Genomic DNA, 17,288 nt, shown 5'->3' on the forward strand with positions numbered 1-17,288 from the left:
ATAAGCGACGACTCCGCGAAAGCGGATATGGAAATGAATCGAGCTTGTTGCTAGTTGAAGGAGACTACCTGTCGAGACAAGGTACTCACCCAGACGATCTTCATTAGTATTTACTAGAATCGCAAGAAGAGAGCCTATCGCGAACGTTAATAAACGGTTCGTCGCTTTTCATCGTTGCGCCGCAGCTGGGTCCTTTTGACGTAATAATTATGCGGCGGAAGTAGCGACGAATTGACGGAAACGAAAGACAAATGCGAAGGGGATTTCGTATTTTGCGATACGAGATGATGATTCGATAGAGCAGCACTTTTTAATTAAAGATCAACTGAGAGACGAATTAATTATTCGACCCGAGATGAAAATTGTTGATTAAAGTATAGCGATACGCGCTTGCAATTAATCTTTTTGAAAATTAGTTTTAATATACGTACAGAGAATTTTCTCTTAGAATTTATCCCGAAAATTATGGTAATCGGGGAACGATATGTTGGTATTGGAAGAATTTTTTTAAAAAGTTTCTCTAATTAATATTTACCAATAAAAATATTAATATTCTGCTACAATAAGATATAAAACATATTGATTAATTTTATTATGTACATACATAGTAAAATCACAGAAATTTATAAAAATTTTCTAATACCATATTATTCCACTATTATCATAATTTTCAAGATAAATTCAACGAGAAAATTCTCTCTGTGTGCACTTAAGAATAAGAAAGGATTCACTTCAGTAAGTGCAAGATTCATCTTGCTTGTGCGATTTTAAAACATCTAAAAAAAAACTACTGTCTAGACTATAAAAATTCTATCGCGAGAAGCAGCAATAATGTAAAATGTTTCCTATTTTTTCTTTCGGCTAAATCGCACGTCGCTTTCATCATTTACATTTCTATTTCGTCCGAGAAGCGTATAATTGTGTCTCTTTCAGGAGACGAATAAATAATGTCGCAGATAGACGAAGAAGAGAGAGCGTTTCGTCACAAACACCATTACAGATCTCTTGACATTTACATTTCTTTTTTTCAGATCGAAACCGTGTTTCTCTCTCGCGCTTCTGCGCGGATGAATTTCCATTTCTCCCAGTTGCGAAATTGTTTGCCGCACCTGCGTTCCTTTATTGTCTCGCCCACCGCCCCCGTTTATCCTCGCCCTTTTATCGCATCCCTTTTTACTTCGTCGCCGACGCGATATAAAGAAATGTCTGAAATACCTGGAATAAACTTGCGCCGAGACACTTTTCGTCAAGAGACAGAGAGAAACAAGACTGTTTATATTCGCGTCTTTGGCGAGGTCCTTGGCCTCCTCGTGAGCCCCCTTTATTCTTCTCTCTCTCTCTCTATATATATATATATGTATATATAAAATGGTCGTTTAAGAGATATTCGATCGAGCGCGAGGTCTATTCAGCCAATAATAATCGATAACGGGTGGGAGAGATGCAGTCATTACCAGTAGCTTTGAGAGCATTAGCCTTTGCCTCTTCGCTCTTTGAGGAGGAACCTCATGCCAGGCCTCGTAATTATTTTCAAATAAACGACGGTAGACGAACGACAACGACATTAGGTCTCGTTAGATTCCGTCTATCTTCTCGCACGCTCTCTCTCTCTAAGGTCTCTTCGTTTTCTTCATCCTCCGTACAAAGTACTTACAGCATCCGGTAAACTCAACCTAGGAATCCTCTGTGCAATTTAGCGTAGACAGCAAATGCTAACAGAAACATTGATTAATTTATGCACGCGGAGTTGAGATATACTTTTATTAAAGAATTTAATTTAATTTAATTTTTTCCCGCTTCAGAGACTTTTCGAACCTATATTTTTCGCGCCTATTTCTCCTTATGTAAGTTTCGAGATTAATTTATATATGGAACTTAGAGATCTCAAACCAAGAGATACGGTTCCGAATAATTAATTTTTCGTGCTTTGGCTTTGTTGGCCGATTAAAAAAAAAAAACATTATATTTATATTCTTTCTGATTTAATTTAATTTAATTTTTATTAAACTGTTTTTTTTTTGTGATAGAAATAATGTCGTAGATTAATTTAGAGAATAAAAAGTTGTTTTCGTCTTAATTGCGCACTCGAGTCGATTCTAACATTTAATTATAAATCCTAACTCCTAGAAGATAGAACGACAAGCAGATGGCAGGAGATATGAAGAAAATTTGACAAAGTTGTTCCCTACATGTGACTTTTGTCCACGGCACCGGAACAAACGCGAAGACAGGATAAGATGCGAAACTTTTAATTGCCAGACGAATTACGTTAAACACTGTTCTTTCAACAAGTCTCGCAAAGCAGTCTCAAATCTACAGCAATTTGTACGCGCGCTTCACTCATCCTTTCTGAAAAAGATCAAGACTTTCGTTGGTCTTCAAACAAGTCTGCTATATAGCGATTTTGTTAAGAAAGTTTTTCACAAAACACACCGATTATTTGCAGTCAGGAACGACTTTGATAGCTTACAGTAGATTAAATTATCTAATTAACGTTCGTAAATTAAAGAGCGCTTAACAATTTACTAACTGTTTCATTAAATACTTGATTAACAATGGAATATTTTTGTCAAAAAGAATTTAATATGGATTTTTATTCGCGAACGTTTTGAATGCTTTGACTGATTGCGATTTATTAAATTTTTTACTTTGATAGAAAATTATTTCAGCTTACTCTTACTCCTTTTATTTTTGTTTTCTAAAAATTTCAAGTAAACTTATAAAATTTTGAATATCAAGAGTTTGAAATAAAATCTATTGATGTTTTATTGTCAAAATTGTATTATTATATTATAATTATAATTTCTTAACCAAAAATTTTTTAATTTATAATGAATGAAAAGATTAGATTTTTCTACAAAAAGAAAATCTCGATTATCGTTTTGTCTTTCTAATTTAGAAAAATAGTTCTGTTGAACCATATAAAACTAATTTCATTTATTATTTCTGCTTTGAAAGATTTAAGTATATGTTTGTAGAAAATTGCATTATATCGTAATATAACTTGTATAAATTTAATTATAGTATTTAAGTTCTAATTGTATTACAATATTTACCATCATTCTCTGCCCTCAGGTACCGGAGCCTTTAATCGAGCAATGCTTATGAACGTCGGCTATGTGGAAGCTCTGAAAGAAAGAATCTTCGACTGTTTCATCTTTCACGATGTTGACCTACTTCCGGAGGACGATAGGAATTTGTACACCTGTCCCGAACAGCCCAGACACATGTCGGTCGCGGTGGACAAATTCAAGTACAGGTGAAAACGCAATTCTCTCTTCCATCTCTGCAAAATCAAATATTTTTAATTAAGATATAAAATATAATTAGAAAATGATATAAATTTATATTTATATTATATTATATATTTATATAAATTAATAATGATTTTTTTATATAAATATATATTTTATATATATATATACAATAAAAACTAACATTTTAAATAGACGAAATAATTTCAATCTTACTAATATCGATTTAGATCTATAACATACATGCATATAGTTTGAGTATTTGACACGAGATAATTTTGTTTCTTTTTCGAGATCTGTTTTTAATCTCAAAATATTCGTTCCTCAGATTACCTTACGCTGACCTTTTTGGCGGCGTGTCCGCAATGTCGCGCGAACACTTCCAACTGGTAAACGGCTTCAGCAACGTCTTCTGGGGTTGGGGTGGCGAAGATGACGATATGGCGAATCGCATCAAGGCTCACGGCCTGCATATCTCGCGCTATCCGGCGAACGTCGCGCGCTATAAAATGCTCACGCACAAAAAGGAGAAGGCCAATCCGAAGAGGTGAGGTCGAAAACAAGTCACTATCTTTCATCTAGAATATAATTAGCTTTCTAATACCGCGATAATAAATATTTGTTGTTTGACAGGTACGAGTTCCTGAAAACAGGCAAGAAGAGGTTTTCCACTGACGGACTAGCCAACTTGCAGTACGAACTGAGCGATAAACGGAAGCCGAAATTATACACATGGCTTCTTGTGAGACTGACGCCACCGCAGCCTAGCTGATGGCTACCCTGGCTCGGCTGAAGACTCCTGCGCGCCAAGTTTACACCGAGTAGCAGGATTGTTCGCGTTGCGAGAGCGCACGTCTTTAGAGTTTGCCATTCATCGATGGAACAAGATCAAGGACAAGAATCATTTGTGCGAAATCCGTTTGCGAGAGAAGCGCGGTGTCTTTCTCCTAAATATGCCGATTCGTTGACGAGAAGAGGTTTCGAGTGCACTGGCTATTTGTATCCTTAACTGACCTAGCCGCAGACACTTCTGGCACATCCGATGCATAGTGCGATTCGTTAAAAGTAAAAAGCTCGAATAAGAAATGTTTTGTAAGATTTCGTAACCCTTAATTAAGAAAAATTCCATACAGTGATATAACATCTATGTATTTAGAATCTTTCTGCGCCATTCACATTTCCCCGGAAATTGATCGTTTTTTATATTCTTTCCTTTTCCATCGAACAATGAGAGAAAATTAATAAAGCAGAAGAAATATGTCATTTGCATATTGTATTATTGGGGAAGGACTATGTAAAATGAACAATTCCGGGAAGTTTGGCGCGCAGGAGACGCGGAAAGATCATTGCGAAGCTAGAGCGCGTTAAGGGTTATGAAGAAGAGAAAGATGCTTTCATATAGGAGTTGTCGAGTATCTCGCCGCTGCGGGAGGGCCTCTCCCTCAGTTTGCCCCTTCTCCTAAGGGAGAAGGACGTTGTTACGTGATATATTTTTATTCCTCATATTTTTTTATCGCGACGATAGGCTAGAGAGCGAGTAGAGAGTAGCATACGAGCTGACGTGCCAAAGGAGAGAATGTGTGTGTGTGCGTGCTGTGCGAGAGATAGTACGAAAGAGAAGGAGAGAGAAAATACGAGGAAAAAATCGCGAGAGGATGAGGAAGCTCGAGTATCCTTCTTAAAGCCAAGCTACGATATTATATACAAAGCAAACTGTCGTCGCTATTGAGGGAACTTTACAGAGCTTCCATTTTTACGACTTATATGTCCTATCCACCGTTAGGCGATCATCGTGCACGATAAGTCTCGAAAAAAAAGCAACCCGGATAATGAACCTGAGAAATCGTACGATAGCCTATTAATAATAATGAGTCAGCCAGTAATTCATCTTGAATATTTAATGTGAAAGTTAGCAGAGACGACCTTCAGATTCTTCCACGCTAATGAGAAATTAAACCGTATGATTCTAAAGATAGAGTGGATTAGAGTGCGTAATGAAAGAAAGAATATATAGGAGAGAGGATAATATTGCGGATAAAGTTTCTCGTGGGCTAATCATGCGAGACGTAACGCGAGAGGTTCTGAATCACTTTTCAAGGTCGTGTATCACTCGTTAAACCTTGATCCAAGCGCGTTCTAAATTTGTAACACGAGCCTCGGGAACTTATGTTTTTACGAGGTTGTAAATTATCAGTTTAGTTTGTTGCGAGAGATTGATTTCTCGGTGAATATGAGCGAGAACGGCTCTGTGAAACGAAGAAATGGTACTTAATTGTTTGATAGTGTGAGGATACGCATACTTTGCGTATATTTAGATATGAAATAGAGTTATTTGTTTGCCTCAAAATATTAAAAAATTCATCAGTATAAAAATCATATTTTTCTTTTAACAGACATGGATTGATCTTCAGGATTTAGTTACAGAAATATCTCAAACGATCTTTAGCAGTTTCTAATTAACATCAGATAAACATTTAACTTTAGTTTATCCATTGCAGTTCTTTATTTTCGTATAAAACTAGAATCAGGAAGAAATGAAGAACCACTTAAGAGCAGTAATTGAAAAACTTTGACAAATACTTTTCTAATAAAACATGAATTATTTAATTAACCCCGATCAACAGATGTTAACGGTTGCTTAAACGAGATAATGTGAATATATATCTATTAAATGATTGAAATCCACTTGAATATACGCGAACGGCAAGGTTTATACGCGAAATGATAGCGAGCGCAGTCAAGACTTAGGATACACTAACATATCACGTCTTGTCATAGAGTGAGTAGTAAGAAGACACGTGTAAAGCTTCACGTTCATGTGTGGACAAGCATACTTAAGCATTAGGCGCAAGCGAAAGCACGGGCTGTGAATAATGCATGTCTTTTTGTGGCTAAAAGGATCACGATGAGAGAAGCTCAGGAGGATATAAACTCGTAATTAACATTTTCTTTTCTTTCGCGTTGCGCAACCAATCGCAATCGATCGATACTTATCCCCGTCAAAACTCTCTGAATCCACTCACTGCTTTTCAAAGCTATCCAACTTATTACTTCACATTAGCTTTGATAAACCTTATTGAAATTTTCACTGGATGTTAATCTCGATATTTTAGCAATAGCAAAGGAAACTATTCTCATAATTTTTTTAGTGATTTAGTTAATCTAAATTTGATAAAAAAATTAGTAAGAAACTTGTGTATCTAATTAATTATTTAATTAATTGCCCGCTTTTCATTTATAAATAAAGAAATCGTAAATGCGAAGTGATAAGTTGCAGAATTGCTTGGGACAGGATTCAACTGATGTTCGCGTTGTATAAAGTGGCACGTGCATGAAGATTCCGACGGAAAAAAGATGCGAGATATTGAATATATGCGTTTAATGCGTTCCTTTTATCGCCGTTCCTGTGATTAAACATTCCGATATCGTTATTCGATATGTACATATGTAATCAGTTCGTTTTGTTGTTTTTGCGTCATCTGACTTTATCCCCTCAGACATAAGATTTAAATTGTGTCGCTGCGTATTCTTGTAAAATTAAATTATTTAAATTTAAAATGGTTTTGTATTTTTTTGTCAAAAAATATTTAAAAAATTGATTACATTCTTACAAAAAGAATTCGATTAAGAGTTGCGAGAAAGAGTAATTTTCAGGATTTCATTAAATAAGAAAAATAGAAAAATAAAAGTATTTATAATAATTGTCTTTTTGTATTTATATCCTGTTTTATTGTTAGTTTTAAAATTTACTGTTACTCAATATTAGATTTAAGTTTAATGCTAAAAAAAACTTCATATAAAAAAGTTAAGAACATTGAATGAAAATACAGAATATAAAATAATTTGCATTCCGAAAAGATAGATAATTTAGAACAGAATAAAAAGAGTCTGAGGAGGATAATCTAGAGTTATTGTAGAAATGTAATATTTTGTTGAGAAATTTTATAAGAATTATCTCGAATATTCTTCGTTATGCGACTTAATAATTAATTTGTTACCGAACAAAAACATAGGAGACGAGCGATGCGAAGGAGAAACGGTTCGAGATAATATTTCAATAGCTTAAAGAAAACGTTGTATTATATAATACTACTATTATCAAATAATCAGGAATACCTAAGATAAATTAAGACAGAGGTGAAAGAAAATAATTCAATGTGCTCTCGAAAAAGAAGTATAAGTCACAATTTACAGGAATATTAAAAATTAAATCAATATTAATTATAATAAAAAATTATATTTTATCTAATATCCTAATATATCTAATATATTAACGATATAAAAATACTTTATTAAATTAAATTACTTAAATTGTCATAATTATATAACAAATCAAAATATAATTTATCCCGTTATTTTTCTGACTTATACTCCATTTCTCGAGCACGTTTTGTATGACGTGTCGCGTAGAAACGATCCGACCGCGATACTAGAATGTATATAACGAAAAAAGATTTTTTGTTGTTTAAGAATTGTAATTAAACTAAATTTTTTCCTTGTATTTTAGGAATATACGACCGGATTAATTTACGTGAGACACTCCGCTAGGCAAATTTGGTGCTTTCGATTGCCGTACGAGATTTTCGCAGGATATAATTATCCTGTTCTCTTGCATTTTTGCGAGCACTTTGAGAGCTTCCGTCGAGAAGACGAGACTTTTATACGTATCACTATACATCTTGCACATAGATTTTTGCGCACATAATGCGGAAAATAATTTAGAAGAATTATTTATCGAGAAAGAAGGATTATTTTTTTGCGATAATCGTGAGAGAGAGTTACGTAGTTTTACGGTCAATTTATCATTACTACATCGTTATTGTTACGCTAGGTTGATAAGAAATCGTTTGGAGCGTGGAATGTAAATATTTTTTAACATTCATCGTTGTTGCGAAATTGTGGTTCTCGTACGGCATATTCGATTATTAAACACCAATTTCAGCAAAGACGAGATAGTGATTAGAGATATAAGTATTGCATATAAAGAGTAATCACTAAGTATTTATATGAGAAGGTAAGGACAGAAAAAGAGGTGCGAGAGAAAAGAGGTAAGCGTGTATAATAATGTATATTATACATATATACGCTAATTAGAAGCGTCAGGGGAATTTTCAAAGCGCGGACACGAGGAATTTTCATATTGTTAATCGTAGATTAGATTGTTGACGCGAGATGCGAAAATATTTTACGAATATTCCGAAAAAGAATCTATTATTATGAATTTTAGAAAAGCGTTTGTGTAATATTATATAACTAGCAAAAAACAAGTCAAATTTGTCCAAATTTGTATTGTATATATATATACATATTTCAATCAAATATTTTGAGATTTTTCTAAATGTTATTAGAGTTTCTTTCTGTGTAGGAAGAATTTGTAAGAAAAATATCGTCAAAATGTTTCATAGAGTATTTTCCATTCTGATAATTATAATTTTAGGACATATAAAGATTCTCGGAATATTCTTAAAATATTTTTCAAATACTGTCCTTCATTGGAAAAATATCTTCTCGAAATATGTTCATTTCGCGTCACTTCCAATTATAAAATTATTATATCTTTCGAAAGAAATGATTGAGGTAGGTCCTTCTTCTTACCGAAGAAAAGTTTAAAAATAACCATTTTCAATGTTCATAAGTTAATCAAAAAGGAAAAGTTACAACATCCAAATAAATTGGCTAAAAAAAAACTATCTAAAATAAAATAATTCGAATAAATGCGTATAAATATAGAGACTGTCCTCGTGTACGTAATACTTGCTTCTTCTCGATTTAATCGGAACATTTGACAGACTATCTCCCGTTTGACAAATTACGTTCGTGATGTACTGGAACAATAAATTTCTGTTAAAACATATTTCTTTTTTTTTTCATCTTTGATGCCGTGTCATCTTATCCTTGCTCGAGAAACAGATCTTACTCCCTCATGCTTGTGACAATAATCATCGAGAAATTAAAACGTGCAAATGTTAGTTTCTTTATAATTTCTAATGTAAATTAAAGTTATCAATATAGTGATAGAGGGATAATTAATTAATTATCGCGTGCGCAATATAAAATGGAATAAATCGATTTTTGGATCTAAAGGATTGCAAAGAGGATAATTCCTTTTTTCCTGCGCCGGGATAAATTCTCATGAAACACACGTCAGATATGTATACGTATATTTGATTTGTGCTGCTTACGGACTACGAACATTTAGCGCAAAAAATGTATATAACATGTCCGTTGGTAAATACAAGTGCAATGAATCGTGTGCTACTAATGCGCAGCATAGAATAATGGAATTATCGTCGCGTGTTTCAAGATGACTATCAGCTTACATTTGAACGTCCAGGTTTACAGCTGATATATCATCTGTACGGAATAAAATAAAACTGTCTTTTTTAATCCCTTCTTATAAATTATACACATAAACCTACTCTGACTTCCCAAAACTCTAATAGCTAATTTTCAATTATGACACTGAACAACGAATTTCGAGACTTACATAAACGACGATTTTAATATTACATAAACGACATAAACAACGATTTTAATATTTCTTATAGATTAAAAATAACAGTAATATGTGTGCTTTAAATTCTGATAACATATTTCTTAATCTAAAAATTCTAGTAAAAAATATTTATGTGAAGATAAAAAATATTATAATATAAAATTCAGCATTTTTTTTATATTAAACATTAATAAAAAATTAACGAAAAATTTTGTAAGAGAATTTTGATCGAAGAGGGATTAATATGACTCAAAATTTTTAAAAATTAACATTTTTTAAAATTACGTATCACCTCGCGATAAATATCGTGAATCTACGAAAACATTCCATCAGAATAACTACATTAGAATCGACGTAATTTGATCTGATAGTTTAAAAACGTCGTTCTCTGATGATATAACATCGACTAATAGACAGTAAGTTATCATATAATGTGTACTATATCCGCTATATCTTTTTCTTTCGGAAACGAACACAGCCCTATGTCGACCGTGCGGTTAAATAATCTCAAATTATTTATATATCGTAAAAATGTAACCGAATCGACAATAACACATTATCGCCAAATTGGAGGATTTGAATTGTCCGATTTCAATCCATAATCGCGATAATTACATTGATACAATCTACAACCAGAAATACAATATATTTGCGGTTTAACAATCCATAAATTAAATATCAATATAATTAACGCTAAATCATGTTAACGCTTTCTCTTCGATTATTAGCGTCATCATTACGCTTTATCAGTTATTATACGCTTACATTTATTCATATATATCAACACATCCATGCTTATTATGTCATTGCGATAATTCGATACCAATCGTTCTTTAATTCGTCGATGCTCTCAATAAAATTTTGTCATCATCGGTGGGCAAGAAAGCTTGTTCGACAAAATTTGATCTCTTTAAATATATGAAAGAACAGAATTGAGCTTTTCCACAATAAGCTAATCGTAAATTATGCCAACAATGCATTAAAAATAATAAGGTTTTTTTCATTCCTGTATAAACGGCTACATCAAACTTGATTCTTGCAAGAAACTTTAACGAGAACTTCAGCTAACAATAAGAAATAGTCCAGCTATTCAATCAAAGATTCGATTATCAACGATTACGTAAAGGATTATCTCTATCCAGCATCCGTAATAAGGGAATCGATCTACGAAACCTGGCGTTTTCTCGATTTCTTCACGATTTGTGTATGATATAGAAGTTGGAATTTTTTTCCAATGAAAATAATAAATAAGTATTAACTCTGGAATACGCATTTTTACGTGACAAGAATTCACTAGAAAATCGTTTTAAAGTAATTTATTCACGTGTTACGTCGTATATGTAAAATATTCAAAATACACGGGGTTTAAATGTGGCAGCGATATTTTCAAGTTTGGACGGGATGTATTTTTAGCACTAAAGCTCTAACAATAAGTATACTCGCTATGAATTGCACTCTTATTGCTATAATATTGATGAAAAACTAATTTCATATCTATAATTAATGATTTTAATATCAAATAAAAATACAAAAAATTCATGAATATAAAACTATCTTTAAATTAAAAATTTTGATTATATTTAAAACAATTAATGGATAAATTATATTAATATTTAAAAATTGATTTAATTTAATAATAAATTTATCTGATTTTTATATCAAGATTCTTAATTTCTTTGTATCTTGAAAACTGAAATTTTAATAATGCTGATCTCTCTTGGAAGTTTTATTTTCTGAAAGTGCGAGTGTACGACTAGTATTAATCTAATTTCCAGAGTTAATACTCTTATAAAAACGATAAAAAAAGCGCGCGTGTCTCGAGACTCTTATATCCTCATTCATGATGTTTATGCGATATGTACGTGTAAAGTATAATTGGCACAGTTTTATACATATATATGTTATACAAAATTCACTACAAATTGATCTCACCCAGGATTATGATCTTTCTCAGCTGCGGGTTGGTCCTCTTTAAAAATCAGCCGTGTTATTATACCGAATATAGAAATCATCCATGCAGCCATTCCTTCGTTCCTTCAACTGATATGAGAAACCCTATCGGACTTAACGTAGTCTCATTAAGATTACATCACACAAGATAGACATCACTGTGTCGCGTCTCCGCTGTCTTTCCTCATTCCACATTCGCTAAAAATACGAATTATCGGTACCGTATCTCATCGTTTCTCGATGCCTTAATTCGAAAGCTAGAGGAATATAGAGCTATTGGGACAGTTCGACTGGAGGATCTAATGGCTGCCGTTGGTCTTTTTGGCTTGGCCGTTGTTTGAAAGATGCTTCCAGAGACCTGTGATCAACGGCACATCCCTGAAGCTATCGGCCGCCGGCTATCCTGCCTGCTACGAGCACATCAGGTCGACCGATCTGGATTCGCCCCAGGCGTTTTGCATCTTGAAGCCGGCGCTCGGTCGAGGCACCACGTGATGAGCCGGGGTGGACGATGCCGTTGTATGATGCCTAAGCGTGGTCATAGGAATACTGTTGTTGACCGCCGCGTTCTTCTTCTGGCTCTTCTTCGTGTCCGAGTCCTCCTCGAAGCACACCTGAAAGAAGAAAATGTCTCACGCTATACGTTCAATCAATTTTTATTATTTTTATTTTATATACTTTATTGCTAATTATAAATTAAAAATAATGGCGATTATTATAATTATATTGGACTATTAGTAATCGGATTAAAACTTTTCTCGAATATAAAATTATTAATATACAATTAAATATTTTTTTTTCGAAACTGAAAATATGGAAGAGTTAATGACAGATTTTTTTTATTTAATTCTTGAAGAATATACTATTGCATATGTGAAACTTACAATATTACAATGAATAAAATTATAAAGTTCTTCGATTTAATCGATTGCAAAATGGCGAACAAAATTTCTAGATTTTCCCAACAAAAGTGTAAAACGTGTTCGAAATTTTTTCAAAATTCTCGTAGAATAAATATAGGCGAAATGACTGCTATATTCGGGATACTTCAATTAATCTGCAAAAGAGCAATTTCTTCTCGTATCTACTAATGCGGTGCAAATTAATGGCGAGAGGTTTATACTAAATGTAGCAACGTGATACAGAGTATCGATGCGATGTAGCAACGGCAAAGAGATCAAAGGCCGTGGAATTATCGCTTTGCCGATCAGGCACCTTTTAATGGACACCAGCAACGACAACGACGCGTCAAAGAGAAAGAGAGAGAGACAGAGATTCTCGCATTTCATCGCTCACCCATGAGTTTCCTGCCGGTTTAGGATCGTTCGACAGATCAATTAATAAATTCTTCTGACTTTCATTACGCCGCTGTTGACTATTCTGCTTATTTTGCTCGTTAATCTTCCCGTTGGCGGTTTTTGTCTCGCTGACGTTCTTCTTTTCATTGTTATCTGTAATCAAAGATGCAGCTCGAATAATTAGATTGTATATCGAATAGACGTATAAAATAAAAGCATATCTATTATTTATGAATAAATTGATAATATTGAACAGAAAGGTAGATTTGTGTAAAAATAAATGAGGAAATATTATTTATTATATTATATCGTATCGTAAAGCACTTGAATATATACAATAATATTAAGTAAATCATTATTTACTTTTATCTTGAATCATGTAATAACTCAAATATTTTTCGTGTGTTAAAATTTCTCTTGAAAAAACAGGTTTCTGAAATGAAAGAAAATTTGAAAATACCAATTTTATAGATGTACGGAGCTTCTATGAAACTGCAATTTATCACGATAAAAAAGATTTGAAAATGCGAATTAATTCTTTAGCGCGGGCGGATTGATGTAAAGAAAATATTTATTTTCGAAATAAAGCACCACGTATATGAACTTTTCTAAAGCTCTGTATGCCCAAATATTAGATGGAATATTCAAAAGTAACATATTTCCATGCAATATCCATGAAATAAAATCCTCGCAAAACTAATTTAAAAATCAATAAACAAGTTTCACAGCGAGAATTAAATCGATCGATTTTATGAAAACTTTCAATTTATTTGTGTCTATTTTTTCATTACAAACGTGCTATCAATGTGGATCTTATATTATATTAACAATGAAAAATCGATACTCCATCGATGAGAAATATTCAATATAAATAAAAACCAGTAAACTTTCAGGAGATAATAATTTCTGTACTGATTTTCTTTTCACTGTAGTAATTTTGTTTATCAATTTTATCAAAGCAGCTATCTGCTATTAAATAAGTACAAAATTACATGAATTAAAAGTATAATGCTCTCTACTTTCCAAAGTTAGATATAATAAAGTATCATTAAAGAAAAGAGGATTATAACCGGGAATGTCTAAAAGTGAAGTTACACTTCTTTTCATTGTTGCTGAGTGTATGTGCACCATTCTCAATATTAACGCACAATTTCCTGGCTCTTTCGCTTGGTGCCAGGAAGCACCCCGCAATATCCGTACTCTCGGCGGGTTAAGTGCAAAGCCCATATAGGCACTGCACTTCACGATCATCGTGGCAGCCTTCTCTTTATATCCCCGCTCGCCCAAACTCGTTCCAGATTAAAGCAAGAGGCAACTTTTTCGAAGTGCAGAAAACGAGAGTAGGCTCCATTTCTACTCACTCGACGATGAATATATTTAATTTTTTTCTCGAGCTTTAATCGCGCGTAACTTGCCTTTTAAAGAGCTTCTAATTTTGCATAAATTGCTAATTATTTAACTAATGTAGAAAAATTTGTTCAATTCAAAAATCTGTAACTATATCATATTTCTAATTATATTAGTTAACCAATCTTTTTTTTATAATTTCTCTTTTAAAAAATTTTTCATTTCTTTAATCCTCTTAGAATTTTTTTTATCATATTTATTGCCTTATTCCGTATTTTTTAATGTTCTGTCAGTTTTTCTTTTTTTTACATTTTTACGAAAAAATTTCGATGCAGTCTATATAAAAAACGATCACAATGTAACATTATCAAAGTTTCCTTACCAGTCTTGTCGCCTGTCAAAGGAGGACTCTTATCTTGTGCGTGATGGATCCTGGGATCGGACTGCGACAACTGCCACGCCTGATAAGCCGTGTTGAAGGCTTGTGCTACAGTCAGTGTCACTGTCTGAGCCATTTTTCTCTTGGGACAGAGAAACGCATGACACTCCATCGTCTCGTTCAGATTCGTCGCGATGAACGCAAACACATGATCGTGAGTCGCGTCTGCCGAGCAGTACGAGATTCTAGAAATGAATAACCGAGATCCAAATTATGTTACACGATGTAAGAATTTATCTGTTCTCTTAAAAATACGTATGTATCTTTTTTGAAGAGACGAGAAGATCTTATATTATCTTTAGAGCTTAACATACACCACGTGTCTTCAACAATAATAATCTTACGTCAGAGTTTGCGCGACTTTTTTTATGCATATCCCGCTCAATGTAAATTTACATTTACCTGCTTGCGGTAGCAGCCTCTTCCGTTTACGTTACACATTAGAATGTTCGCTCCGTATATAATAACCGAAAATTTGCTGAAGGGCAGAACCGAAATTACGTAAGGGAAGCGAGAATAATATAATTATGTAAAGGGGTTAATGTGTGCGGTATATGCATCGCGAATGCTTATAAAAGAACGGATGCAGTGATATAACTGGTGTATTAGGAAGGAACTCGGAAGACGCTCCGAGGCTATTTCATTCCTTACATCATCTTACATATAAGTTTCGTTTTCTAAAATATGTAAACATTATATAGTAATATAATAAAATAATAAATGCTATATACCACCTTTTTGTGTATTCACAATATAATTATAACTTTTAAAGTATTTAATATACTATATAAAAAGAGCAACAAAATAAATACATAAAACATCTATAAAATAATTCTTTAAAAAATTATTGAATTTATATAATAATTTTTTTTGTACGCGATTTCGTTTTCTGGGACGTTAATCTTCTTTTTCCTTTTTTTTTTCACCCACTTTCTCTTTTCTCTTTTTTTCTTGATTCATGAATTTTTAGTTAGAAAGTTACGGTATTACTGGCGGGATCCGATAATTCCATTCGGCCCCGAAATAATGCTTTTTAACGCTCTTAATCCCGCGGCTTAATTTTATTCAGTCGCGCGTCTTTGCAGGCCTGTTAATTAACTCGCCGTTAACGGCGCCAAACGGCGAGAAGGTTAAGGGAATTTATAACCGACATGTCATCCCCCGTTCTTTTTTCCCTTTGTTTTTTTTTGTGCACGTTCCCCGTGAAATTTCTCGTTCGCCACTTCGGCACACCTCCGAGCGCATTATATGAGCAAGCGGAAACTGAGCTCGGCGAAGGGCTAACAATGGAAACCGTCGACCTCGTCCAGAATTACGCGGCTGGTCTAACGAATCCGCGGATGTCATTATCGCGAGTGCGCGAGAAAAGTTTCTCTTCATTCGAATCGGAAAATTCGGCGAGACTCCTCCGACCTCCTCGTAAATTTATTCTTCTTTTTCTCGCAGACACCGTTGTATTCGATTACCTCTTGGTCCGTAACATAGATTTCATGTATGTATTCTAATGTAAAATCGAGATCGATATTTAATTCTCTATATTTATTCAACCGTGGACTTTTACTCTTTATTAACTGTACAATATGCATTTACCAACATAGCTTAACTTATGAATATAAATTAATTTTTGTTTTAAAGAAGAACACAAATGCCAGTCTTCTAAATCAATATATATATATATATATATATATATATATATATATATATATTATGGATCGAGAGTTAAAAGCATTTAATCTGCGCTTTTAATCTCTCTGGTTCATGAAAAGATACATTTAAAAGATACATTCAAACATTGGTCCTTTATTATAAAACACTCGATATGATTTTTTTAAATCCAATTATTTTTCACAAAAATGTAATTGAATAATATATACTACAGTGGAAAATATCCTAAACCTACAAAGACTCAAATAAATCGAGAATAAAAATATAGTCTTTATACTTTATATAAAAAAATCCAATACCATCCAAATAGAAAATCCATTCGGAATATCACAATAAAGTAAATATATTGATTTAAAATAAAATGCAGAATATATTGCTTTTTATTAAATCTAATTTAACTTGATGCATTTAATTTTATTATTATCAATATCAAAAATAGATATCAAAAGAATATTTTTACGGTGGCTATGATTTATATTGTACATAAATTTATGCGCTGCAAATCAGGCCTAACGAAATCATCATTGTCACCGAACATTCGTAATCCTCTCGACCATTAATGAGATTGAAAATTTCGCAATCTGCAAATCGAACGGCGGCCTGATGAGAGCGATAAAGAGCGACTGCATCAGAGTAACGGATCGGAAATAGCCGCGCCGATAATTTTTCGCAACGAAATCGTGCATATCGCACCGCTCGCTACGTCATCACCGTCATGTCGTCATTACATCGGATTGTCGATGCAACTTTTTGCTGTATGCATGCATACATGTATGTAGATTTATGTATGCATGTATACGTTGAATATAATTCGTCGCGGCTAGCTCCCGACAAAACAT

General features: G+C 33.3%; 2 protein-coding genes across 5 annotated transcripts in view; one reads left to right on the forward strand and one right to left on the reverse strand.

Annotated features, from left to right (window-relative positions):
- LOC114929941 (beta-1,4-N-acetylgalactosaminyltransferase bre-4) overlaps window positions 1-9,108 on the forward strand; it is a 109,396-nt gene extending 100,288 nt beyond the window's left edge. For all 3 annotated transcript variants that reach the window (XM_029301670.2, XM_029301662.2, XM_029301678.2), the window contains exons 6-8: window positions 3,076-3,259; window positions 3,583-3,801; window positions 3,888-9,108. In XM_029301670.2, coding sequence (XP_029157503.1) covers window positions 3,076-3,259; window positions 3,583-3,801; window positions 3,888-4,026 — 542 coding nt within the window. In that variant the 3' untranslated portion in view covers window positions 4,027-9,108. The remainder of the gene's footprint in view (window positions 1-3,075; window positions 3,260-3,582; window positions 3,802-3,887) is intronic.
- Window positions 9,109-9,398: 290 nt separating this feature from the next.
- The window catches only part of LOC114929959 (uncharacterized), a 68,352-nt gene continuing 60,462 nt past the window's right edge, over window positions 9,399-17,288 (reverse strand). For both annotated transcript variants that reach the window (XM_029301705.2, XM_029301697.2), the window contains exons 4-6: window positions 14,728-14,969; window positions 12,997-13,151; window positions 9,399-12,314 (exon numbers count right to left, since the gene is read on the reverse strand). In XM_029301705.2, coding sequence (XP_029157538.1) covers window positions 12,111-12,314; window positions 12,997-13,151; window positions 14,728-14,969 — 601 coding nt within the window. In that variant the 3' untranslated portion in view covers window positions 9,399-12,110. The remainder of the gene's footprint in view (window positions 12,315-12,996; window positions 13,152-14,727; window positions 14,970-17,288) is intronic.

This window comes from Nylanderia fulva, unplaced genomic scaffold (assembly GCF_048542155.1).
Source record: "Nylanderia fulva isolate GAGA-0341 unplaced genomic scaffold, ASM4854215v1 Scaffold38, whole genome shotgun sequence".
NCBI classification, from domain to species: Eukaryota; Metazoa; Arthropoda; class Insecta; order Hymenoptera; family Formicidae; genus Nylanderia; species Nylanderia fulva.